Source organism: Haplochromis burtoni, unplaced genomic scaffold (assembly GCF_018398535.1).
Source record: "Haplochromis burtoni strain Fernald_Lab_line unplaced genomic scaffold, NCSU_Asbu1 Contig_34, whole genome shotgun sequence".
NCBI classification, from domain to species: domain Eukaryota; kingdom Metazoa; phylum Chordata; class Actinopteri; order Cichliformes; family Cichlidae; genus Haplochromis; species Haplochromis burtoni.
Window position 1 is genome coordinate 1,248,139 of NW_024582395.1, and position 26,787 is coordinate 1,274,925.

General features: G+C 40.1%; 3 protein-coding genes across 9 annotated transcripts; all 3 read left to right on the forward strand.

Annotated features, from left to right (window-relative positions):
- The first annotated feature begins 38 nt into the window (after positions 1-38).
- On the forward strand, positions 39-6,038 carry znf131 (zinc finger protein 131). Of its 3 annotated transcripts, none has more exons than XM_005919009.3 (9): positions 39-182; positions 2,368-2,521; positions 2,611-2,712; positions 3,604-3,748; positions 3,843-3,951; positions 4,037-4,228; positions 4,337-4,715; positions 4,867-4,997; positions 5,211-6,038. In XM_005919009.3, exons 2-9 carry the CDS (start codon positions 2,386-2,388, stop codon positions 5,733-5,735), a joined length of 1,719 nt encoding a protein of 572 aa, XP_005919071.1. In that variant the 5' UTR covers positions 39-182; positions 2,368-2,385; the 3' UTR covers positions 5,736-6,038. The 3 variants fall into 3 exon arrangements, with proteins under 3 accessions (XP_005919071.1, XP_005919072.1, XP_005919069.1); XM_005919010.3 differs by lacking the exon at positions 39-182 and adding an exon at positions 189-415 and having other exon boundaries at positions 2,368-2,538; XM_005919007.3 differs by lacking the exon at positions 39-182 and adding an exon at positions 189-415.
- Positions 6,039-6,755: 717 nt separating this feature from the next.
- On the forward strand, positions 6,756-19,408 carry nim1ka (NIM1 serine/threonine protein kinase a). 5 transcript variants are annotated; one of them, XM_005919013.3, is made up of 9 exons: positions 6,756-7,672; positions 13,521-13,618; positions 13,860-14,031; positions 14,299-14,358; positions 14,903-15,217; positions 15,335-15,447; positions 16,710-16,831; positions 16,956-17,102; positions 17,799-19,408. In XM_005919013.3, the coding sequence occupies exons 5-9, from the start codon at positions 14,904-14,906 to the stop codon at positions 18,555-18,557; spliced, it is 1,455 nt and encodes a 484-aa protein (XP_005919075.1). In that variant the 5' UTR covers positions 6,756-7,672; positions 13,521-13,618; positions 13,860-14,031; positions 14,299-14,358; position 14,903; the 3' UTR covers positions 18,558-19,408. The 5 variants fall into 5 exon arrangements, with proteins under 5 accessions (XP_005919075.1, XP_005919073.1, XP_042075432.1 ...); XM_005919011.3 differs by having other exon boundaries at positions 6,756-7,627; XM_042219498.1 differs by lacking the exon at positions 13,860-14,031.
- A 471-nt stretch (positions 19,409-19,879) lies between these two features.
- On the forward strand, positions 19,880-25,963 carry creb3l3l (cAMP responsive element binding protein 3-like 3 like). The gene is made up of 10 exons (XM_005919014.2): positions 19,880-20,009; positions 21,366-21,506; positions 21,733-22,126; positions 22,273-22,382; positions 22,530-22,622; positions 22,792-22,898; positions 23,677-23,745; positions 23,843-23,927; positions 24,012-24,105; positions 24,272-25,963. The coding sequence occupies exons 2-10, from the start codon at positions 21,366-21,368 to the stop codon at positions 24,661-24,663; spliced, it is 1,485 nt and encodes a 494-aa protein (XP_005919076.1). The 5' UTR covers positions 19,880-20,009; the 3' UTR covers positions 24,664-25,963.
- The last annotated feature ends 824 nt before the right edge of the window (positions 25,964-26,787 follow it).

Sequence of the window (26,787 nt, forward strand, 5' to 3'; positions counted from 1 at the left end):
TTTTCTATTGTCACCAAGCAACGCTCCCCGGCGTCCTTGACTTCGCAAGGGTTTCTGGGAATCCGAGGCCTGAAGCTTGAACGACCGCCCTTTTTGGAGCAACGAGAGTAGGACATCGGTACATGCGTCGAAGGAAATATTATCGCTAAATAACTTTCTAAAGCAGCATAACCAAACTTCAGGTATGTATGCCGATGGCTTGCAATGTGTATTTCGACCCTCTATGGTTACAATTAGAATATCTGTCAGGGAAAAGTGTTTTTTAATGCGCGGTTTGATGACGTAATGTTGATTGTCAAACGCGAAATGGCGAGCGTGCTAAGAGGCCCGTTACCTGCAACACTGTGGAGCTGTACCATGTTTATTTCCGTCATGTTACAGTACCAAAAGGGTTGTGGCGATGTGTCTATTCATGGTAAGCGGGGTTGCGGTAAGACGCGTCCGTCGAGTGTGTGAAATGGCTTATTTTGTGTCTCGGTTTGGGGGGAGGGTTATGTGTTGGCTAGTTAAGCTAACACGGAGCTCAGCTAACATGTGCCAAAAAAGGATTTGAAGCACACCAAACCTTTCAGTGGTATTATTTAATATCCGGTAGTAATTAAATGTTTACGATTTATCGTTCAGGTCTCCCTTCTTTTAAGACACCGCCCTGTAATTCTAAACATGCTCCCTTAATGGGAAAACTTTTGACGTTTACATTATGTTGTACCACATTAAGGACGTATCAAATTGTGTAAATCGCTGACTACAAATCAAAGAAACAAAAATTAGTTTAACTTGAGAAAGTGGGAAATATCACGTAGTGCCAATACTGTACAGCGTTACAAAGGGCAGCAACTTTCTTCCTGTCAACGAAGCTTTTAATAACACTGTTGTTTACTGGATTAATCAACTAATCATTTCCTGCTGTTAAATGCTCTGCTAGGCCATAACTACGCGTGCCTTCAGTTCCTGCTCGTCTCTTTGTGAGTCTCTCTCTTCGGAATTGTCAGTATCTAAAAAGCATGAACTGTTGAGCTGAGTCCGGAGAAGTTTCACTGTGGTTGCAGGAATGACGCCACCCGCATTTGGTTGAATATGAACAGGGTGTAGAGCCCTGTACACTTTAGAATTCATCCTGCTGCTCTGCGTGATCAATAATCACCAGTGAAGATGTGGTCTGTTACAGCTTATGAGCTGTTTGCCTGTTTTTGACTTTGCCTGGAATAGTCTTAAAGACAAATTGTTGTAAACCCAGTTTTTGCTTTTATGAAGGCTCTTGATTGTAGACAATAGTACACCTCAAACCTCAAGTGCTGATTCTATTAGATGTTGGGAAGGTTTTTTTCCCCCCTAGAGCAGGAAATTGTAGTCCTCTTCTTTTGTGGGTGTTTTTGTAGCTGAGCTAGCTCTTTTCAAGAATTTTGCAGATTGTTGGCCAATTCTAAAATTTCTTCTACCTCTCTAATAGGTTTGTTTTGAATTTTCAGCCTAATCAGCACCTTCCCTCATATAAGTATTTTTGTGGACCTCATCTTGAGTGTTCCAGTGAAAAGCCACTAAGTTGATTCCAAATCTTTTGTGTGCGTAATTTGTTATGGAAGCACAAGGCAACATGCCTCACCTGGCCATGAAACTGCTTCTCAGTTGTGTGGTTACTTTTGAGCCCACGAACATGGCAAACTATATTTTAAACAAACTTGTTTTAAAGCCTAAATGACCTTCTAAACAGTTAATGCACTTTAATCTATACTTGAATGTTTCATTTAAAATATTATTTGGTTGTGTGCAGAGGCAAAATTGAATCGTTGTCCAAATACTTCTGGACCTGACTGAATGTCTGTTTTGAGAGCAGTGTAAACAGTTGAGCTGGAGCACACCCTGCTGGACAAACTGTGTATCGACACAATTTCTAAAATAAGCCAAACATCTTCATATGTATTGTTTTCTGCCAAAAAAACAAAACTAAAAAACGCACTAAAACATTTTCATATTGACACATCAGATGAGATGATTGGCGAATATCAGTCAGTAACAATCTGAACAAACTGGTGAACTTCCTGCTTTACTACAAAAGTCCTTTCCTTTTTCTTTTTTTTTTGCTTTGGATTTAGTGTCAGCTGCAGTGGTCCCAAAATATTTTCTTTGTCTTGTAATGCATAAACAATGAGCAGTCGTTTCTTTATAATAGTAGGGAAACACAGCTGTTACTAATAACATTAAGTAACTTAAAAGAACCTTCATTAAATGCCAGTATGTAGTTAATAATATTTAAATGAGGCTGCGAGAAAGATTTGTGTGGTAAAATTGTAACAACGAGCAAGGTTGATCATGTTGTGTGTATATATATATATATATATATATATATATCTTCCTCTCTTCCTACAGAAGACAGATCACACAATAATGGCAGCGGAGGTGGAGGTGGAAGTGGAGGCCACTGTGGGCAGCGAGTACCCAGCACATTACAAAGTCATGATGGACAAACTTAACGAACAGCGACAGCTGGATCAGTTTACAGACATTACCTTGATAGTGGATGGTAAACAGGCATTTGGTGTAAGTAATCTTTATAAGTTTAACGTTAAATTCTGAGGCAACACTAATTTCCATTTTTCATGTCTTTTCCAGGACACCAGTTCAGAGCCCATAAAGCAGTGTTGGCAGCATGCAGTCAATTTTTCCACAAGTTTTTTCAGGATTATACCCAAGAGCCACTGGTGGAGATAGAAGGTATGTAGTGTGTTAGTTATACTCGCGGGACTACATTGTGTCATAACAGGAAGAATATGTCCAGAGAGACTGTTCCACCTATAGATGAATTTCGCTGTCACTATTAATACAGTAGTTTAGAGTAAATGTGGTTTTACAAAACCGAATGATTTTAACTCAACTTTTACTAAAGCTTTTTTCCCTCCTTCCCTTCCTTAATCCAAATAAGTACTCTTGATCATAGCTTGAGCCATAGTGGATTATGAGAAAAATGAGAAGATTGCTGTTTGAGAACTTAACAAATTGTATAATAGTATTGAGCTTGATGTCAGATTTATGTTTTAGTTTGTTTTGTTTTTAATTCATGACTTAGATGCCTTCTGAGAGGACACATTACAGTTTATTGCAGTTTATGGTTTAGCTCTCTGGTGGGCAAACTTTATAGTGGAAACACTTGGAAACATTATTTAAGAACTCCTTTGCATACTGGCTGTAATATATCCTTAATATAGATTATACTGGTTAGTGTTTGACAGCTGATTTATCAGTCAGTCTTATTGCTTGCTTTAACTCTGCTTGCTTGATTTACAGTTTTCAGTTTGTTTGTTTTTTGTTTGTTTGTTTTTTAATAGTTTGACCATTACACTCCCACCTCTTGGTAGTAGAGCTATGTAGAATATTTTTCTAAGTGATAGGAACATATGAAAGTACATCCCTGACTATGAAAAATGCAGACATTCAAAAATTAAATTGGTGTCAGAAAGAGATTTTGCATTATATTTAATGTAAGTATTCCAAGTTTGTTGTAAGACTTGCTGTCTTCCAAGCTGGGACTTGCTGCTGATAGACAGATATTTTGTTACACACGATCAGCTTTTACTCACCACTGCTTTTACTGTCATATTTTAACAGGTGTGAGCAACACTGCCTTTCGTCAGCTGATGGAGTTCACATACACAGCCACACTAGCTGTAGCTGGTGAAGAAGAGGCATATGATGTCTGGAAAGCAGCTGAGTATTTACAGATGCAGGAAGCCATCAAAGCGCTCAACAATAAGTGAGAACTCATCACTTTTGGCTTTAGAATTGACCAGATTTCACTTAAAAATAAATAGAATAACATTTGACCTCTTAATGATCCTCTTTTGTAGAATGAATGAAAGCTCTTCATTGACAGCAAGGAGCAAAGGAAAAAAGAGGAAAATTGCTGAGACGTCGAATGTGATTACAGAAACCCTACCCTCAGTGGAAGGGGAGCAGGTCAGCATGCTTGCAGTGCACTTTTATAATCAGCTTGATATCCTATATTTAGTTGTTAAGGCTGAATATTTTCCCTGTTCTGCAGGTGCAGATTGAAGTTATAGGTGAAGGGCCCATTGAGGTGGAGGAGTCGGGGCTGGAGGAAGTGGTTGATGCGGCAAAGAATGCTCAAGCTGCATCAGATGATTCTGCTTTGGCTCTTCTTGCTGACATAACTAGCAAATACCAGCAAGGGCAACCAACAATACAGGTGATCAAGAAAGGAGGAATAGAAGAGGTATAAAAGCTGAAATGCACATTTTTTCTGATTTCTACTGTTAAACTGATACGCATGAAATAATTAACTCAGAGGTTTTGTTTTTTTTCTTTCTGTGTTTTTTCTTAGCATGAGGTTGTGTATCATGAGGAAACGGTGACTGCCTCCAAGGTGCTGGAGAATGTCGAGATTGTCGAGGTCCAGATTTCTCAAGCAGACAACATGTTCCGTTGCAACAAGTGTGACCGCAGCTTCAAGCTGTACTACCATCTTAAACAGCACTTGAAAACACACCTGGGCTCGCTGGAGAAGCCCCACGTGTGTAACCACTGTGGTAAAGCTTACACCCGAGAGGGTGCCTTGAAGCAGCACATCAGCACATTTCACTTTGATGCCGAGGAACTGTCTCGAAACCAGAAACCCCAAAAGAAAGTGCATGTTTGTGAATACTGCAAGAAGCACTTTGACCACTTCGGACACTTTAAGGAGCACTTGCGAAAGCACACAGGTGAAAATTTCACACTGTTTGAACTCACTTTGTTTATAATGAAAAGTACAAAGGTATGGCAACTAAACATAAGTTATCATAGTTGTCCAGTAGATTTGTTTTTGTGTTTCTGACATTGAGACACATGTCTGTCTTTTGTGCCCATTTTTAGGTGAAAAACCTTACGAGTGTCCAGATTGTCATGAGCGATTTGCACGGAATAGCACACTGAAGTGCCATATGGCAGCCTGTCAGAATGGGGCGGGAGCCAAGAAGGGACGGAAGAAACTCTATGAATGCCAGGTACAGTTTGTCCTCAATCAGGGCCATCAGGTTCTCACTGAAGGGATTCGGAAAGTTGTTCAATGGGGCAGCACTGAAACTCGTGTCAGTTTTCAAAGTAAAAGTCCCAGTACATACTGTTGTATTGTTGTATTGTAATTTGTTGTATCACTTTACTCCCTATATTACTGTGCTATGATCATGACCTCTTCTTTTGCTCTCCACCTTCTTCAGGTCTGCAGTAGTGTGTTCAACAGCTGGGACCAGTTCAAAGACCACCTTGTGAGCCACACCGGAGTCAAGCCCAACCATTGCACCATGTGTGACATGTGGTTCACCCAGCCGAAAGAGCTGAAGGCACACCTCAAAGAGGTCCATTCCATCGAGGATAAGTTAAACGACGAACTGGTCATTACTGACTCTGCTGCAACCGCTGCTCTCACCATAGCAGCACAGAACATAGAGGGAGCCGAAACTGTCCTGTTGGAAGACGGCATTCAGGTTGAACACGTCACAGTGGAGCCTGTAGATGTGATGGAGATGGAAGAGACTGCCACGGTTGTAATGGAGGATGGAGGGGTGGCAGAGATGTGTGAGGAGGACATGGAAAGATTAAAACAGGCTGGAGTGCAGATCCAGGTTGTACACGTGACCACAACTGAAGTTGACGGGCAGCACGTGGTGAACTCTCAGGTGGAAGTACAGATGGAGGGAGAGATGGTGAATGTTGAGGAAGCAGAACATGCAGCGGTTGTATGAGAATGTGAAAAAGAGTCTTTAATGAACTGCTGGACACTCTTAGTCCCTAACAGCTTTATTCTCCTCCAATGGACATTTTATTTTTGGTACACATCTCTGCATGTGAGAAGCCGCATGCCACCTCAGTACGTCCTGATGTCTGTTATGTCGAATGTCAGTTCCCACCGCCTTCACTGCTATGGACAGAGTTACCATTGTCTTGCTGTAGGTGCTGTTTGCCATCGTATGCCATATTCTCGATGTCGGCAGTCCTCCATCAATTCATTTTTGTGTTTTTCTTCAAATGTTTTTTTTTTTTTTTAACTTGGGTCACGTTCTATGATAAATTGACCCAGATGTTGCTGCAGCTCATATGCTGCAGATTTCTCTTGTTGTTAATAATGATGTTTATTTTATTAACTTTTGGTGGTTTGTAGGGGGAAAATCAGCTATGAAATAAAACCGGTTTCAAGAGTGGGCTAGTTCTCCAGCTTTATACTTAGATCTTGAAGATTAAAAAATTAACACTGTTTTAAAAAACAACAACAACGGAAACACAAAATTAAAAAAGCATTTCAATTAGTGCAATTTCAAAGAGTTCAGTAATACACACCAGGTGTATGGTGCATACATGCATATTGCCTTATATACATCCATTAGCAGGTAAACACAGCTGCTCCTTTATCCAATCAGATTTATCCACCAAGACAAACCCAATAAATAAATAAACATTAAAATAAAAGGATAATGGAGTTGCATATCTGCTGGATGTGATTGTGCTAGAAAATTCATGGCTCAAGAGTTGGGAGTTCGCCTTGTAATCGGAAGGTTGCCGGCTCGAGCCCCGGCTTGGACAGTCTCGGTTGTTGTGTCCTTGGGCAAGACACTTCACCCGTTGCCTACTGGTGGTGGTCAGAGGGCCTGGTGGTGCCAGTGTCCGGCAGCCTCGCCTCTGTCAGTGCGCCCCAGGGCAGCTGTGGCTACAAAGCACTTACCATCACCAGTGTGTGAATGGGTGGATGACTGGATATGTAAAGCGCTTTGGGGTCCTTAGGGACTAGTAAAGCGCTATATAAATACAGGCCAGGCCATTTACCAATTTAGCCTTTTATTTATTTTGTATCATGGATACATACCTGTACCATATATATTGTTTTGGTTTTTTTTTAACTTGTACCTTTTGCACAGGTTATCCACAGAGCACAATAAAGATGTTGGTAAGTATTTGTTTTAAGCAAAGAAAGTTACTGCAGTTTCATTGTAGTTTTTGGCCTTCTGAAGTGAAGACTCTAAAACGTCAAATGTTTAGTTTATTTTAATTAAGCATTCGTTTTTAAATGAACGACAACTAGTGTGTCCCGAAGGCAAATATATATATATATATATGTGTGTGTTTGTAGGTATCTGTGGACATGAAAAACGTTTTAAGATAAGATAACTCTTTATTGTCATTGCACAGTCATACATAGTACAGTAGTACAATGAAATTGGAAATTTTAATTGTCTCCTGCACAAACTAAAGAATTTTCTATTTTTGTTTTCATTTAAATCTACATTTTTAAATTTCTGTTTGAGTGTTCATTAATCTGGACAGCCCACGTAGGTCTCCTGACCCTGACTTGAACCCCTGCAGCGTTAATAGCCTGTACAGCTAGCACGGGGCGTGACGCGCAGGTTAGGTTACCTGTTGTGTATCGCCGCATGCCCGGGACAGCTCCTGAAGTACTGAGTGAAGTGGTCCTAATTCTCGGCTCTTATTGGTTACGAGATAGACGGCGGACTCCTAGAGACGCCGTTGATTCGTCGGTTCACCCGCTCGTTCAGCAGATTTCCTTCACAACAGAGAGAAAGCTGCAGCAGAGCCGGTGAGCTCAATGTCACCGGGAACGGGAGAGGATGGATTTGGGAGCAAGGTCGGTATACATTGTCGCCACGGGCCCATGAAGATGCTCACCCAAGTAAGACCGATTCTCACATGCAGCATATCCGTTCTTTTGGGTTTTTGTTACGCTATTCTTATGATCTTGGGTAAATGAGAACTGGCCTGCTGCTTGTAGATATCGCTATCATTGAACGTAAATACTCAGTCATTAGCTAATGCTGTTTAAAATGTTTCCTCGATAAGTGGGTGTTGTTTGAAAACGTTGCCAACAAAGATGCATTTTTTTTAAAAAAACCTACATCGAAACCTCAGTTCTGGCGACCCAGCAGAGCTTTATCTCGTTTTCTCTGAGGGTGGTTGGCTAGAGCCCCTACAGTGGACCCAGATTTTACTGCACTGGACTTTAATCTTTTCGTTTTACTTGTTTTTTTTTTGTTGTTGTTGTTGTTGTTGTTGTTGTTTTTAATTCTGTCACGTATGCACATGCATTCAAAGTTAAAGCCACCAACCCCGCTTGTTGGGGATTGCACATTTATGCATGAAACCTACAAAATGCAACACTTAACTGGAGATCCACCTAAACTCTGTTCAACTTCTCATACCGCTTTTGACCGGGCTCGATTACATCGGGCTCGGAATGAATAAAGTCTGGCTCTAACACCTGTTGGTTTTTACCAGTGTGTTATGACGAATGCCAGTCATTTCCCCCAAATTCACCTTTTACATCATCATCTCCCTCTGTGGTAAAGGCTTGGGAGCAGTGCTTTGCTTCCTTATAGCCTGCTCTACTGGTTTTCCTGCATTAATAATTTAAAATCTTCCCTCCTGTCATAAGGAAATGATATGAAATTAATAAGTAATACTTTTTGACTTTTTGGTTTGCTCCAAGGAGCAAATACATGGAAGATGTGAAAAGTTAAGAAAGTAATCTACACTGCATTATGCTGTGTTTTGCACACTTAAACATGAAGCTTAAACATTTTTCTATCTTATAAAGACAAAAGGAGGAAAATAGCCTTCTTGAGTTAATTTTATCTCCACTTGAAGCAAAAAAAGTTCTAAAATTATATTTCTTTTCATGATCATTCAGTCAGTGAACATGAAACATTGTGCTTCATGTGTCTTTCTTTGATGCACGCCTCTTTGATGTGCTGACAGTGAATAACATGCAAACTCAGACAGCTCTTTAAAGCCAGAAACATTAACGACCGAATAGAATTTAGATTTGAAGCACCAGATGCAGGATATGTTGTCTGCAGCATTGTCCTGTTATTGTGTTCCCCTCTAATGATGTCATGTTGACTTTGGTTAAGGCTCTGTTGCTCACCAAGATGTACTTGAATCTGCACAGTGCTTTGTATTGCCAGGCTTAGGGAATAGTAGCTCAGGTGCTGCATAACAAGAAAAAAGAAAAACAACATTTTTAGCATTTAATCACAGGAGCAGAAAAGTATATGCGGAAACCAATTAAGCAGCGTCTTTGCAAAGCAACTTTGTCAAAGTTATTTCCTTGTAATAAGTTGCTGTGTATCCTTTGAAGCCTCTGCCACTGCTTTGGACTGTGTGTGTAAATGTGCGTCAGAGGAAAGGGATTTAGAGGTCACTCTGGTTTTCTTTTCTTTTTTTTCTTTTTTTTTGAATTGTGAAATATTTGCCCCATAGATTCCAGAGAGGCCTGCTTCTCTGTTCCTAGGGCCCATGGTCCTCATTGTTGAAACTCTTTCACTGTTGAGCTTTTCACTCTTGTCAGCTGTGCGCCTCTGTTAACACACTGGGGAGCTTTGTGTGGGGTGAGCTCGCTGTCTGCACATGTGTATGCTTTCACGTGCATGTGCCTGTCCGAGGAAAGAGTCTGTTAATGTGCATGTGCACTCAATGAGAGAAAATGAGATACAAGCGCGGGTGAACTGAATGAATGGAAAGCAAAGTGAGGGGTTTTTCAGAGAGGAGGAACTCTTTTTCATACAGCAGCTTTGTACCCTTCTTAAGTAAAGACACAAACAGGCATTTTGGCAATAGGAACCATAACAGATGGAAAGAGCAAGTAAAGCTTGATCCACAGCTGCTGTGGATGGGCTCTTGTGTTTTCCGTTGTTGGAGCGTCTGAAGAGGCTGCTGATGCTAGCAGAGTGATCAGCAGCCGGCAGACCACCCTACTTCTTCCCTTTAGGGATCTTGAGACAAGTGACTGGCTGTCTGGTGAGTAAAGAAGGACTCACACTTGGCAGAGCTGATTGTGTTTGCTTATGAACGCCCAGCTGTTTGCAGTCTTATACACTTTCATACATTTCTATTATTTGTTTTTTACATTTGGTGCTTCAAACAAGTGAAGATTGCATTCAATATTAAGTCATAGCATTAACTGTATGGGGAATGCAACTAATTTAGAATTTAAAATATTTAGCATTGCTTCCTCAAATAACTCAATGAGGAAAATACTCATAACACCTTAGCTCTGTTAGTTTTTCTCATTATCAGTAACTTTCTTTGTTACATGGACAAAAATATAAAAAAAATTTATTGCAATATTTCATTTTTCAACAACTTTTTGCAGCAACAGTACCTCAGTGCAATCTGAGTGGAATCCCAGTGCATTCGCCACCGTGAACGGTTCATGAATCCGCTGTTGTGCACGTGTTGGTGTGTTTATGTCTTTCAGTCTGCTCATATACACGATTAGCACGGGTACTCGCAGGCTCAGTGCAACTGTAAATATGACACTGTGTACTCTCTTCCTTGAGGAGATCCAGTTAATGCCTAATCCTCAACCCTACACAAACACGCTTGGTCAGTGTTCATCACTAAGCAACCTGCTAGATGTGTTATACAGTGGAAGCCGAGGACAAAGCAATCTCAGTAAATACCCATTTATGGACCTTTTCTGAAGATACTCTAAACTCAGTTGCTATCAGTAGAGCCAGTGTAGTTTACCAGTTGTTTTACTCAATATGGCAAATGTTTCCCTGATTATTACATCACGTTTGAGACTATTATAGTGTTTGTAATGTTAAGAAATGGAAACATGTCTGTATTTGCATATATTCAGACATATTAATCAATCCTGTTCATTCAGGAATATCCTTAAAGAAAATGTCTGGACAAAAAACTGGTAATAATGGTGATTGGGGTACCAAAACTTTCCATGCTCTCCTTCATTGTTAACCAGTTTATCTCATGCATGGCTGTCCTTTAGTGTTTTTATTTACTCACATAAAAGGCATGTATTCGGCACATGTTGCTTTGTGCTATAAAGCGCGTCTCTCCTCCCTTAGCAAGTCCTTTTAGGCTGCCCTAGATCAATACGCAGATATTCATGGTTCCATGGCAGGAAGGTGTTTGAAAGCTGGAAGACTCTAGGCCTCACAAAAGAGAACCGCTTTGATTCTCTGGCGAGCCTTCAACACAGATTCATTCATTTTAATATATGGACAGTTGATGGAGAGCCTTTGAAAGCTCCATGATACACTAACCGTTTCTGTTCTTTCCTTTACGTACGACTTATTACTATTTGTTATGCCAGCACAAATGTTTTCTTTGGGCACAGTTTAATTAGTTTATTGTTTATTAGTTTGTTCAGATGCACCAAGCCCATCGGGCCGTAGTGTTGATATACAGGGATTTTGTTAAAAACAAAACAAAGCAGTCAAACGGGTGTAAATTGTGGATTTACCTGGATAATTGGAGTCTTGGTGAGTGTATGAGACCAGTCCGGTGTGTGTGTGAGACTGAATCTAAGTATTATGCCCATGGTTGCTGTAACAAAAGAAATTTAACACCCAATTTGAATTTGTGGCTCATTCATATATTTTTTTTTTATTGTTTTGGCTAACAGTGGAAGAAACCTCATCAATTATTGTTGGTTAATTGATTGTTTGGAGTCTCTCTCAGATATATACAGGGAGTGCAGAATTATTAGGCAAGTTGTATTTTTGAGGAATAATTTTATTATTGAACAACAACCATGTTCTCAATGAACCCAAAAAACTCATTAATATCAAAGCTGAATGTTTTTGGAAGTAGTTTTTAGTTTGTTTTTAGTTTTAGCTATTTTAGGGGGATATCTGTGTGTGCAGGTGACTATTACTGTGCATAATTATTAGGCAACTTAACAAAAAACAAATATATACCCATTTCAATTATTTATTTTTACCAGTGACACCAATATAACATCTCCACATTCACAAATATACATTTCTGACATTCAAAAACAAAACAAAAACAAATCAGCGACCAATATAGCCACCTTTCTTTGCAAGGACACTCAAAAGCCTGCCATCCATGGATTCTGTCAGTGTTTTGATCTGTTCACCATCAACATTGCGTGCAGCAGCAACCACAGCCTCCCAGACACTGTTCAGAGAGGTGTACTGTTTTCCCTCCTTGTAAATCTCACATTTGATGATGGACCACAGGTTCTCAATGGGGTTCAGATCAGGTGAACAAGGAGGCCATGTCATTAGTTTTTCTTCTTTTATACCCTTTCTTGCCAGCCACGCTGTGGAGTACTTGGACGCGTGTGATGGAGCATTGTCCTGCATGAAAATCATGTTTTTCTTGAAGGATGCAGACTTCTTCCTGTACCACTGCTTGAAGAAGGTGTCTTCCAGAAACTGGCAGTAGGACTGGGAGTTGAGCTTGACTCCATCCTCAACCCGAAAAGGCCCCACAAGCTCATCTTTGATGATACCAGCCCAAACCAGTACTCCACCTCCACCTTGCTGGCGTCTGAGTCGGACTGGAGCTCTCTGCCCTTTACCAATCCAGCCACGGGCCCATCCATCTGGCCCATCAAGACTCACTCTCATTTCATCAGTCCATAAAACCTTAGAAAAACCAGTCTTGAGATATTTCTTGGCCCAGTCTTGACGTTTCAGCTTGTGTGTCTTGTTCAGTGGTGGTCGTCTTTCAGCCTTTCTTACCTTGGCCATGTCTCTGAGTATTGCACACCTTGTGCTTTTGGGCACTCCAGTGATGTTGCAGCTTGCACGCTTGACTTTTCTCAGTTCATGGGCAGTTATTTTGCGCCTTGGTTTTTCCACACGCTTCTTGCGACCCTGTTGACTATTTTGAATGAAACGCTTGATTGTTCGATGATCACGCTTCAGAAGCTTTGCAATTTTGAGACTGCTGCATCCCTCTGCAAGATATCTCACTATTTTTGACTTTTCTGAGCCTGTCAAGTCCTTCTTTTGACCCATTTTGCCAAAGGAAAGGACGTTGCCTAATAATTATGCACACCTGATATAGGGTGTTGATGTCATTAGACCACACCCCTTCTCATTACAGAGATGCACATCACCTAATATGCTTAATTGGTAGTAGGCTTTCGAGCCTATACAGCTTGGAGTAAGACAGCATGCATGAAGAGGATGATGTGGACAAAATACTCATTTGCCTAATAATTCTGCACTCTATGTATGGATGGATGGATGGGCTGCTAAATTATGCACCCTAGTTTGCTTTGAAATAATACAAGGTTAGATATAACATATAGTGTCTAAGACAAAACCATTTTTTGGACTCAGTTTGGTGGAATCAAGGTTTATTTATAGCGCAGTTCTGAAACAACTCCAGATTTACTCCAATTACTATTCACCAAATTCTGTCATTAAGTTATTTTATCTGCCAGATTAATCACTGTAAAACAGACATTTTATTTAACTTGCGCCTTGCCAATCAGATTCGCCTTTTCTTTTCCATCTCACGGGACATTGTTAGACGTGTGTTCCCAGAGCAGTACACAGTTATCACCTAATTACACTCTTTTGCACTCCCACACCCCACATCAAACACAAACAGCAGGAGGTGTGACATACTGCAATGAAATGATCAAGGTTAGTCATGCAGGTATTTCAGGTTGTGAGTGTCTTCTTCATCGCAGAGAGTAATGAGTATCTCAGATTTGTTTATTCTGGCTCTCCTAGCAACCCCAGCCTGCAGCACATTTGGAGCATGAGTCAAGCAGCAGACGAAGTAGGAGCTTCTGCGCACATTAACAAGCTCTCAAGAAGATACTGCACAGGTACATTTGTGTTATCCTTTTAAAAACAAACTTAAGATGGAATCTAGAACAAATGTGTTTTTTCTGGAGACGCTTGATCCATATAGAGAGTAGAATACTGCATGCATGTTCTTAGGTAGGTAAACCAACATTAAGCAAAAAAAGGCACCAAAGTAAAAGAGGCTGTCATGAGCTTTGATATAGACAGAAAACATAACATAGAAGACGCTTACTTTTATGACTGTCTTTTCCTTCATTGCAGGTAACCACTCCATGGCTGCACCCTGACACTATCATCTGTTCATCCCCTCTGCCCCAGCCTGCCCCCTCTTATCCAGCTCCTCTCCCCTCCTCCTCACCCCGTGGCCTATTTATACCCTGGAGACTCGAAGCAGTCTATTAAAGCCCACGGACCTGTTCAGAAAAAGACTCCAGTAAGCCTAAATTCCCCGTTTATCTTATCTCCGTGCTCGTCACCTTTTCCTGAACATCCGTAAGTGAGGAAAACTAAAATATCAACAAGTGCTTTAGCCTTCAGATTACAAGCTGCAAGGACAGTTTAAGCTACAGCAGATTTTTGGAAATTCTGGATGAAGCATGAGCCTTGGACCCACTGATTTTTTTTTTACTCATTTAGTAGAAAAGCAGTCTTCCAAGTTAAACCATGCTTATTGGCTCACTTGTCTATGTGACTTTGGTAGATTTCGACAAGAACACTAAAGGACTTACTTTCTAAATGGAAAAGGATCACACATTCAAAGGTAAGTCAAGGCTTCTGTCGCATGCAAATTTGCTTTATCGGTTTTCATATCGAATCCATCATAGTACAGCAGAACCAGGATAGTAGGCTATAAGCATAAATTCAAAATTGATACTATCGTGCATACGTTTCGCGTTCTCATTTCACGTCACGCAGATTATGTCTGCAATAATAATATTGCTGTTGTGAACATATTGTAAAAGTGTGGAACAAAACGGTCTCACAGCAAAGTTAAAATTTATTGTTAATCTGCTAATAAAAATAGAGCACATATTGAAGTGGGCATCACATTTATGATATATTACATGTATTTTCAGTTTTAGGACTGGAGACACAAACATTATAGTTATCATAAGAGTTTAATCTGCATTTAAAAAATTACTTTGAAGGTGATTCTGTTAAGAAAAACGGGGTATTCAAAATGTATTGAGAAAAATTAATTTTTTAAAAACGACTTTTTTTTTTTTTTCTTCATATTCTGTATCCAGTCTTGTATCAATTCCTGCTATGAACTAAGCCCAGACCGCCTTGTGTGTCACCTGCAGGATGACTGCAGTCTACCCCTCTGAGAGTAGCCCAGACGGGGCTGAAGCTGGGACTCAGCCAGCAGGCTCTAAGGGGTCAGGAGCAGGAGGAACCACTGGGACCAGCTCAGTAACTGGGGTCAAGAGCGCGGATTCTCATGGAGACTCGATCCGAGGTTCCATTGGAAGCACGGTGGCCTCTACTAGTAGCAGCCAAAGGAACGCCCGCTGGAGCCGGCAGGACAGCTCTGACATAAACACAGATGATGAAGGAGCCACCGTCCGCCGCCTCACTCCCCTGGAAAGGCTGAACCTGGATATGTGCCAGGATGAAAGGTATGGTGATTGTAAGTTACTTGTTATATTTTTCATTGTGGGTTTTTTTTTTTTTTTTTTTACTTGCCAAATTGTGAAAATTGGTGTTAAATGCTTTATTATCTAAACTGCTGGCAGGTTGGTCCGTGAGCTAACAGTGGGCAGAAGAATCGGCTTCTACAAAATTCACGGAGAGCTCGGGTGTGGAAATTTCTCCCATGTTAAGCTGGGAATTCATGCTCTCACCAAAGGTAAACCCCACTGTGAAACGAATGGCAATATTTACAGACATTTGCACAGCGTCGCATAAAAACATCGCCTAAACACATTGGAATAAAAAAAACACGACGCACAAGCTTCCTTTTATTACGGTGGCTTCTTATTAGACTTAATAAGTTGGGTGATAACCTGTTTCCATTAATGGGCTGCAACACTACCAAATGTGTGCTTATAGCAATTTACTAACATGGTGATTTGTGCCTGGCCAGGGGGCTGATTCAGCCACAAAGAGACAGACTGTCTGCTGCCCTTGAACAGATGGATTGATTAGAGATCTCCAGTTTCCTTAGCGACGGCTAAAATTGCTGCATGCCTCATCAAAGGCTACAACGACAGAGGAAAATTAGTGTAGCTTTGTTTGTCTGTCTGTGTGTGTGTGTTTGTGTGCGTGTTCATGCATGGATTTTTTTTTTTTTTTTTAACCATTTAAGGTTTGTGCGTTTTTACTCTGTGGCTGGCTCTAGTTCTGTGTGTGTGTGTGCGCAATGTTTAGGTCAGTGGTGTCATTTAGTCAAAACACAAAATGAGCTGCAGTGCATTTTAAATGCTCCTATTGAAAGCTATGTCACAGCTGAAAGAGAGTCTAATGCCAGCCTTAATAATGCATACCGTACTGTAGCACAATTAGATATCTCAACACCATTTTGCCACTTAAGAACTTTTCTGTATTCAGTTACCTGAGGTGTACTTTATGCATCTCTATGAATCATTTAACGGAACACAGCCAAGATATCAGTTTTTCAAAATTCAGAGTGCATTTGATCATTGTAAAACTGCATTCATTTATTCATTTTTAAATTTGAATTTTGATTTTTAACAGTGCAGCTAATGTAGCACTCTATTCCAGTCTTTTTTTTTTTTTTTTTTTTTAAACCCTTTGCCATCCTTGGTGTGAGCCTACATATCTACTGAGACTTGGAGTAATTTATGATTGTCTAAGAAAATAAATCATATGACCCCCCTGGAAGAATATAATCATGAAAATTTAGTTCAGGATCAGCAAAACTTTCATCTCAGTTATCCAGACCAGAGTGTTGCTTGAACTGCTAAGTGGAACCAGGCTTACAGTGTCTATCATCAGTCTACAAAAGATTTATGTAACAACTAATTTAAAATTTATTAGAAAAGTGATTAAAAATTCAACTTTTTTTTTTTCTTTTCTTTTTTTTCCCTGTGTCGAGATGTATTATGTGTACAGCAATCGGTGACCAAATGTCTCCTTTTGCATCACTAGACAAAGTGGCCATAAAGATCTTAGATAAGACCAAGCTGGATCAGAAGACCCAGCGGCTGCTGTCCAGGGAGATCTCTAGCATGGAAAAACTACACCATCCCAACATCATACGCCTCTATGAGGTATTTTGGACTTTCATGTGTCTTTCTAATGCCATTGTGCTTTTTTGATCATTAAATCTATCTGACATCAAGTACTTTTCTGCTTATGTATTCTAACATATGTACTTGCACTGTATGTGTTTAGGTGGTGGAGACTTTGTCACGTTTGCACCTAGTCATGGAGTACGCAGGCGGAGGGGAGCTCTACACCAAGATTACTACAGAAGGAAAGCTTTCTGACACTGACAGCAAGTTTGTCTTTGCTCAGATTCTTTCTGCTGTTAAACACATGGTCAGTGAATTTACGTTTATATTAAAATTGTCTGATAATATAAAATCTTGATAGTCGTATAACTTTGACATCTATAGTGCTGCCTGTTCTCTGCTGCTACGGTGACCTGAATAAGCCAGTGTGTTCATCTAATCCTCTAACCTATTAAATCTCATATGACAATTTCTGTCAGGGCTGAATGTTTGCACAATAGCTGTGTAATGATTCATTACTTGTAACCAGCACTTTCACTCTTTTCATGTGCACCGCATTTAGATTTTAGTCATTCATTCTCTCTCCATCTGCAGGTTGTCAAAGAATAAAAATAGATTGAAAAAAAAAAATATTGCATTGTAATATTTCACTAGAATATTTAATATGTGGAAGAGCAGTTCACATGCTGACACAGATCGACGGAACTATAGTTGCAGCTGCCATAACTAATTCCTACTAGACAAAATAATTAATAAAGATCTGTTCTTGATATCAGGATGAAATATCCAAGAAGTAACAAGGAGCAAAACATGTTTTTTAATTCGAGATAGACGCGATGCTTCTGCTGCTGTTTTCACTGTCAGGTTACATGAACAGAGGTGGCAAAAGTACAGACTTTCTTTACTTAAGTAGAAGTACAGATAACAACAAACACTCAGTCCTTCCTCTATAGTTAGATTTTCGATTCTCATATAATATGGTCTTCTTTTTGTTCTCCCACAGCATGAAAATAACATCATTCACCGTGACCTGAAGGCAGAAAATGTCTTCTACACCAACGGCTCTTGCGTGAAGGTGGGGGACTTTGGATTCAGCACACTGAGCCGCCGCGATGAGACACTCAACACATTCTGTGGCTCTCCGCCATACGCTGCGCCTGAACTCTTTAGGGATGAGCATTATGTTGGCATCTATGTAGACATCTGGGCCCTAGGGGTGATGTTGTTTTTTATGGTGACAGGCACAATGCCATTCAGGGCGGACACTGTGGCCAAACTAAAGCGGTGCATCATGGATGGGGCCTACATCATTCCCTCTTGGGTGCCAGATGCATGCCAGAAGCTAACCAGGGGAATCCTCCAACCCATACCAACTGACCGCTGTACAGTGGAGCAGATGATGGGCTGCGAGTGGTTGCTCCCCGTGGACCTCCCGCACGCCATGGAACCCTTTAAACTGGACCCATCCTACCTCGCAGAGAGTGATCCATCAGATCTCACTGAGGAAGAGATGGAGATAAAGTCTTCGCTGGAGGCACTGGGAATCACCTCGGAGCACATCCTGAACAACCAGGGCAAAGACTGCAGGAGCTCCATCACTGGTGTCTATCGGATTCTGCTACACCGTTTTCACAAGAGACGGGTTGTCGAAAGCATTCCTGTGGTAAAACAGGCAGTCAGACCCACAGCAACAAGTAAAAAAGAACGGCTAAAAGTGTACCGCAGTTTACGGCAGACATCTAAACTCTGTGCAATTCTGTGACAAAATTCTTTGCTCTGGAAATTTAAGTTATGGACTTGGATGCATGGATTTATTACAAATAAAAAATTAAAACAAGAATATTTTCAGTAGTATAAATTGAAATTATGGTATATAACCCCACTCAAGTCCTAAAATTGGTCTTTTCTTATGTCTCTGTAGCTATGTTGCTGCTGTCATCGTCTGTTTTTTCTTGCAGGGACAGGAAATCTCAAGAAATTTGAAATGTTCTGAAATCTCATTTATCCAAGTCAGCATAGCAATGATTAGATGGCATGCAGAACTTATTATTTGGGTCATGCAGGCCATATATTTCTAATTCACACTTGGCCTACGCTTAGTTGTGTTGTAACAACAAGCCCTATGAGAATCACTGTAGCTTATTTTTTATGAAGAGACATAAATCCACAATATTTTGTTGAAAAAGTGGCGAAACATGCAGTATCTACACAAAATGTGTTTATGTCTTAAATGTTTAATTGCACTTCTCCTCGATGCCTTAGTTTTTGTTTTTTTTTTCATCTGTTTATGAAATCAGACAGCCTGGTTTCATTGTACTCCTTAATGCTTGTGATGAGATAGTAAGTAGAGATTTTACATCTTATATAATACGTCTCTATGAGATGTCCCTGCTCTTAGACTGGCTGACCTCGGTATTTTCCCTGTGGCCTGAAAAAATCCACTAGATGACATTAAGCTATGAAGACCAACTAACAGTTAGTAGTTCACATGGCAAAATAAAATTTCAGTTTTGAATGAAACGATTCTGGTAAGAGTTTGAATCTATTTGTCTTTTTATGATTCCGTGTCCATGCAAATGTGCTGAATGAAATAAATTTAAAACTAAAAATGCTGCTTCGTCTTCTTGATGTTAAAATTACTTTGTGCGTGTGTGTGTGTGTGTGTGTGTGTGTGTGTGTGTGCGCGCGTGTGTGTGTGTTTTATAGCTGTAAATCCAAACAGACATTATATGCAGTGAATTCATATCATTATAAAATAAGTTGCTAACATGCATTGTTGGCTAATTAATTTTTATTTAATTTATAATTATATATTTTTACCTTTTGACACCTATTTATTATTTATTGTTATTTATTTGTTATGTATTTGTATTTATTTTTAACACCGAATTGTACATTTACCAGATTTATTTATTTTTCTATATAATAATTCCTGGTCTATTTATAACATGATCCATACATTAGCTTAAAGAAAGCAGTGCAATTATCACGTACCGGAGATACAAAACTAACTCTATTTCCCAGAAACACCAAAGAAGACCACGTACTCATTTCCGCCTTTACGTGATGACGCAATTTTTGCCTCGTTGGAAGGTGGTTTCAGTAGGAAGCGGTCTGACGGTATACAGCGGCAGCTGAAAAAACACGAGTAGAGTAACCAAAAGACACTCGGACGCACTCACTCGAATGGTATTTCGTCTCTTGCCATCAAACGGTAAGGAAATTAATGCCAATCTTACCAGTTGTTGATGTTTCCCTGTGTTTTTAATGATACAGGGGACCACGCCCTCAGCAGAAAAAGATTATAACAGTATTATAAGGCTAATGTTAATGCTAGACCGGAATGCTGCTGATTCCTCGATGTTGGCCTAAGAAGACGTTTCCTGCCTTTTGACGATGATTACACTTTTGAGCTTCTTAAATTCATAAGCAAAAAAAAAATCACCTACGCAAACTTCTAGCTTAACTAAGTCATTTCGTTCATGTATAAAATGGCTAATATAAATATCAAAAAATTATTAGTAGTATTATTTATATTATTGAATACCAGCACCCTGCATTCGGCGCACAGCCATTTTCAAAACCTCGGCAAACAGTGCAGCGTTCAAACAGTCGTTTCACGATATTGGATAAACTAAAAATTATGCAGCTTATTTATTTTGACACTTGATATTGCATTCAGACCCCGTGACAAAGGCATGGGGGGCGGGGCTTACTATAGGATGAGGTCATGATAAAACCGTGGCGCTGATGCAATAAAAGGCTACTATACGTGTTATCGGCCCCTTGTCAGGGAACTACATCTGCTTTTCATATACTTACACGGCTGACATGCATTCAATACAGCTATGCACCTGCAGTCTCCGCGTGGAGGCTAAGACAAAGTACAGAGCAGCATCCAGTGGATGGTTACTGGACCGTCACGGTGCAATGTACCAACGCTGATGTATCAGGCGCACTTTGACCTGTTATAAAAATCGTAGTATTTTGTTGGGTATCAGCACTTTTACACAGCAATCAGGGAAGGGAAGTAATGACATGAACTTTAATAAGCAAGCTAAGTCACGTGGCTACAAACCCCCAATAACAGAGAGATTCATGGGTCATTTAAAAACGGTTTGATCCATTAGAAAACATAATGATTCAATTGTAGAATTAATTGAGCCTCAATTTAAAATCATTTTAGGATCATAAAAGAAATTCCAGTAGACTTATAAAATCCTATAGAATTTTATCCTATTAAAGCCAACCATCCATACTCCCTTCTTCTGCTTATCCAGTTCAGTGGTGAGGTCAGGGTACACACTTGACAGGCTGCCAATCTGTCACAGGGCTAACACATAACCATTCACACCTGTGGCCTATTTAGAACCAGTTAACCTAACCCAAACTCCTAACTAGGTGATCGCACAACTGAACTGTAATACACTCTATGAACTTTGCTGTTCTCAATATTCCAGACAGTGATGTTATACTTCTGTTTTAGCAGCATAACTTCTATATACATTAAAATGTTATTATTACCAGATATTAAATATCCTATCCTCTGTATTTTGTTGTTTATCTGCAGATGTCAATAGCAGAAGATCTTCCGGACATGGATGGAGCAGACCTGTTTGGACTGCTGTTCCATGATGGAGAGAATGGATCCACTGAGCCCTTCTTTCCTGATGGGAATGGGCTCATTGAGTCATGGCTGTCTGAACAAGATGTAAGAGGAAGTTAATGTTGTTAGTGAAATTGGTTAGATGGCGGTTTAATGCATTATCTGAAGTAGCTAGGTGCTAAAACGAGTCATGCTTTGGAAGCAGTAATATAAACATCTTTGAGTCTTAATACCAGATGTACTACATGGTAATACAGCTTCTTAAAGCATAGCAGTCTTATATGTATGTGTGTGTGTTTGCTTTAGAATTTAACACACCTTTGTCTCCCAGATGCTGCCAGATATGGATACTGAAGATTTTCTATCCAGCTTGTTAGATGGAGAGGACAACACAGAGACCATCTCTCCCTCCCATTCTCCACTGGGCAGCGACAGTGGCATTTCAGACGACAGCAGCTCCGGGGCTGGAAATAACAACCATGTTGGATGCCCCAGTCCTCATAGCAGTGATAGTGACGTTGTGCCCAGTCCCAGCTATTCCCAACCGAGCCCGGTGCACTCCGACCTTGCCGTGACTTATTCAGAGGCACAAACAGAAAGCTTTGAGGCCTTAACAGTCCAAGCAGATCACAGCTACTCTCTGCTGCAGAGCGGAGGGAGGGATATGGACGTGCTGCAGAGTGTGAGGGCAGAGAAGCCAGATACAGATGTCTTCATTGATCTGGGTATTTATCATTTATTGAAGAACTACTGAAACTTCAACATTTTATTTTATCTTAGAATTTCAAATCTCTTAGAAGGAACATGAGATGTGGTCTGTGTGGAATTTGTGGGGGATGGAAGATTTAAATGAATAGTCTTCCTCTCACAGATGACCTTGTGACTGAGGCGATGGAGGAGGATGTCACCAGTGAGCTGCCTTGCACTTTGGCCATAGAGGACTCGGTACAAGATACAACAGAGTCCATCAAAGAAGACCAGGTCAGTTTCTTTTGCTATTCTTATGCCAGACCAGAAGACCAAACAGATTGTATTTGATGTTTTCAGTGATGTTTGACACATGTTGTTAACGAGATAAGAACACACACAAAATTTCTAAAAGAAAAACTTTGTATTTCCCTTCTTTAGTTCCAGTTTAAAGAGATTGTGCTCACTGAGGAGGAGAAGCGGCTTTTGGCAAAAGAAGGAGTAACCATTCCCCAACACATGCCCCTCACTAAGGTAATTTTCACTTCAGGTGTTTTTGATATCTCTTTAGTTACATACTTACTTTGTTGGGTGAATATTAAATTGGTCTTTCTGTGGCACAGCTGCTCAAAGCTGTTTTATACACATCATCATCTGTCTTGTGAACATGGTGATTGAAAGCCTGCTCTGCTCTGCGTAACAGGCAGAGGAGAGGACTTTGAAGAGGATCAGAAGGAAGATCCGCAACAAGCAGTCTGCTCAGGAGAGCCGCAAGAAGAAGAAGGTGTATGTTGATGGACTGGAAAACAGGTGAGATACAAATGATAAATCAAAATCTTTAATATAATCTTTAATATATATTATTATTATTATTATTATTATTATTATATAGTCACTGACTCCAAGGATGTGGCTACATTGTTTTGTAATCAGTTTCAGAATATCTTAATTATCTAAATATTTTGACTGACTACAGTGGAACCCCGACTTACGAATACCCCATTTAACGAAAAATTCAAGTTACGAAGGCACTTAACGGCAATATTTCTGCCCGTGTTACGGCAAAATGCCCACGTAACGAAATCTGCTGGCTCTGATTGGCTGAGCCCACAATGCCTTCCGAATCATGTGACAATCCCTCGGCTTTCGTAGTTGTGCTTCGCTGTTCCACTTGAACGACGTATTGTTGTTGCAGTTAGCAATTAGCCTATAGCCTATTGTTCACTCAAAAGGCGCGATGGGTACTTCGACTTACGAAAATTTTCGACTTACGAAAAACCCTCGAGAACGAATTAATTTCGTAAGTCGGGGTTCCACTGTATTTCATTTTAAGCTCTCTTGTTTTAAACTTCAAGATTTTTATCAATATATTGATTCGTTTATGGCAGGACAGGATGGTATTATTGATAACGGTAGACAAGGACTTGTTTGTGTTGTTGTTGTTCTTGGCCAGATAAAATCATGGTCAATAAATTCTCTAATTGACTAAAATCAAATTAGAAGAGAAGAAAAGATTTTTAATATAGAGCAAACACTTGTGTGTCTGATTCTTGATAAATGCTAAATGATGAATTGATTTCTGTCACAGGGTGGCCATCTGCACTGCACACAACCTGGAACTACAGAAGAAAGTCCAAATGCTTCAGAAACAGAACATGTAAGAAGCCATTTCTTTGCTTCTGGGTTTTTACATAGTCGGGTCAAGCTTCTGAATCACGTCCTCTTGTTTTTGTTTGGTTTTTGTAAATAAACAGGTCGTTGATTGAACAACTGAGAAAACTTCAGGCTATAGTGAAGATGTCAACCATGAAGGCCAGCACAACCAGCACTTGTGTTATGGTAAACTGGCTTTTTTTTTTTTTCTCAGTGTGAAGGTCTTTGTCACGCTCTGCTATTTTTCTCACTTTTTCATTGGACTTTCAGGTTTTCCTGCTCTCCTTCTGTCTGATCATCTTCCCATCAGTCAATCCGTTTGGTGGAAACACCCAAACAAATGAGCTCTACACGCCCTCCTCAAGTGAGTTGTATATAAATATCAAGTCTGTCTTTTATTATATTTCAGCTATCCTTGCTGTACCTTAAGATATGCATGCTTTAGTTAATAAGATAGCTGATTTCATAAATGAAATTTCCGGCAGTGTCGCCTAACCTTTGTAAACTATCTTTTCAATCATGACTAACAGTCTTCTCCAGGAGCCTGCGATCACTGCCCGCTGAAAGCACAGATGCCGTATCATCCTCTGAGGCCAAAGAAGGTTTGTTAGTTCACCAAGTAGAGGTGGATAATGTTAAAGCCATCTTTGCGGGCGGTCAGAAGAATCACACTCCTGACTACGAGAGGGTGGAACAACCTGATTCAGAAACAGGCGTCAACAGCAACTCTTCGGCAGACTTCCCGAGTCCTGCTCAGGCAGCAGAGATGAAGCAGGGGCCAGCCGGGGCATTACAGGAAGGATCCATCAATGGTGTAGTGGCATCTGCTGTCGCATATAATGCAAAAGCTTCCAAGGACGCCTGGATAGACCGGAATCCTCCGTCTGTCATATTACAGCAGCACCGCTCTGATGAGATGTAGTAAGGACATGTTGTTCAGTATAACCAGCAGAGGGAGCTGTATTCCTAATGATTTGGGTGCCAGAGGGAACATTAATATTAAAAAAAGGGAGAAGGGAATAATGCAGTTATTCTTCCAGATATAAGATCCATCTTTTCGTCCATGCTTTTCCCTTCTGAAAGTCTTCTACTAGTTACTTTACTTGCACTTTGTTCTTGTTTCCCTTCTCCAGCGGTCAAAAGAAACTGGGGAGATATTTTCATATTTCAAAAGGACATTGCAGAGATTAAACAAATGCCTGCATTACTAGAGGGCACACACTACTGAGTTAGCACTGAGAGCTGTCAAATTATCGTACAACATGTTGAGCTTTGCCTAAATTTGTGCATTTATTCACCAGCACAGGAATAATTGAAGTGAATGGGCAGTAGATTACTTAAAGACAGACATGAATTGATGGCCCGACTGTCACTAAATCTTGAGTGAGTTTATCTGAAAATGTCCAGCAGATCTCAGTGCTAACAAATGGTGCTTATCAGTGACTTCCCAAAAATCATACTTATCATAGCCATAGTAAATTATTATGAAAAGTAGTCTAGTCGTTTGTGCTGCAAACTAGTCAGCAACGTTTATGAAGTAGTAGAAGATAGAGTGCTTGATTCTCATGAAGCTTGATCACCGTGGTTGTTTGACCACAGTAACGCTTAAGCCATTGCAGGACATTTGGCCATTTTAAAGACTTGTAAAGTTTGTCATTATCTCCCTTGTAACAAGGGTATCCATGCTCCTTTTAATTTGTGAATGCTTTGTTTTTATGTTGTACAGTAAAGCAACGCAAAATGTCATAAAAGAACCTGAATCCTGGACTTAACCGTTGTTGGCTAACCAACTCTGCCTCTGCGATCTTCTCTTTTATAACTTCGCTGCACAATTCTTACCTTCGTAAACTTGTCTGGAATATCTTAGCACACGATGAGCAGAATGAGGGGTTTGACTTATTTGCTCAGTAAACTTGCAGTAAATATTGCTCCAAAATGTTATGACCTGTTTTATCAGTGATGCATTTTTTATTTTTGTGTATTTTTTCTTTGTTACTGTTGGTATTGTAAATGGTATCGAGGCTACTTTTTGTTATACTTGACAGGCAATGAGATTTTAAATGTTAATCACTTTGAACAAAAAGCACTGGCATTTGGTGTAGTCCAAGAATGACATGTAAATATAAAAAAAAAGTGATTGTAGCTCTTTATGTACATTTCAACACTTTATGTATAAGACATGTCTGAACAACTATAATAAACTTTTTATATGTCAGAGTAAATCATCATCCATGTCGTTGATGCAGAGATGCAGATGTGAAAAAGAAAGTATACTTTCTGAAGTCTAAGGATTTATGTCTCGGGACATCAAAAATGCAGAAAATGGATGGAAAGGTAATCATGGGAAATAAGAGGGTAGGTAGCAGCCAAGTGCTGCTAATTGCATGCAGTTGATTGACTGATCACGAGCAAGTTTGACCACTTGAGGTCATCCAGGTGTGTTTTAACACGAATATCAAAGAAGAAAACCAAAAGCAATGATCTTAAAAGAGCAACTTCTGCTGCCTCTGCTGAAAGCCTCTTCTCTAAGAAACAACATGGCAGGACAGCCAGGGGTAATGATTTGGATATAACCACAGAACCAGTCACCTTTAAGTCACTGAGTTGGCCGTGAACTCTTTTGTATACTGAAGTACTCTAGAGACAAATCTGAGGCCACTTGACTGACAGCTATAGCTTGGATGAAACTGGGTCATGCAAAGGAATAATGGTCCCAAGCACAACAGCAAATCTACAAAAGAATGGCTGAAAAAGAAAAAAGGATAAAGGTGTTGCAGTCCAGATCCAACTACAATGACGTGGTGGGAACCTAAAGCGCAAAAAATGCCTGCAAATCTCAACAAACTGAAGCAATGTTTGTGAAGAAGATTGGGCTTAAATTCGACCACATTGATGTCAGAGGCTGATACAGAAAACAGTTATGTAAAGTCATTGCAACTAAAAATACTGAATCATACGGTGTATGTAGATTTTGCACACACACACACACACACACACACACACACACACACACACACACACACACACACACACACACACACACACA

Excerpts from the sequence above, each read along its gene's own strand:
- znf131 (XM_005919007.3), top strand. Across the intron at positions 2,522-2,610 it reads CATTACCTTGATAGTGGATG|GACACCAGTTCAGAGCCCAT; the intron begins GTAAACAGGCAT and ends TGTCTTTTCCAG. Across the intron at positions 2,713-3,603 it reads GCCACTGGTGGAGATAGAAG|GTGTGAGCAACACTGCCTTT; the intron begins GTATGTAGTGTG and ends ATATTTTAACAG.
- nim1ka (XM_005919013.3), top strand. The coding sequence starts at position 14,904 with ATGACTGCAGTCTACCCCTCTGAGAGTAGCCCAGACGGGGCTGAAGCT. Across the intron at positions 15,218-15,334 it reads GATATGTGCCAGGATGAAAG|GTTGGTCCGTGAGCTAACAG; the intron begins GTATGGTGATTG and ends AACTGCTGGCAG. Across the intron at positions 17,103-17,798 it reads TTTCTGCTGTTAAACACATG|CATGAAAATAACATCATTCA; the intron begins GTCAGTGAATTT and ends GTTCTCCCACAG.
- creb3l3l (XM_005919014.2), top strand. The coding sequence starts at position 21,366 with ATGTCAATAGCAGAAGATCTTCCGGACATGGATGGAGCAGACCTGTTT. Across the intron at positions 22,623-22,791 it reads AACACATGCCCCTCACTAAG|GCAGAGGAGAGGACTTTGAA; the intron begins GTAATTTTCACT and ends TCTGCGTAACAG. Across the intron at positions 23,746-23,842 it reads ATGCTTCAGAAACAGAACAT|GTCGTTGATTGAACAACTGA; the intron begins GTAAGAAGCCAT and ends GTAAATAAACAG.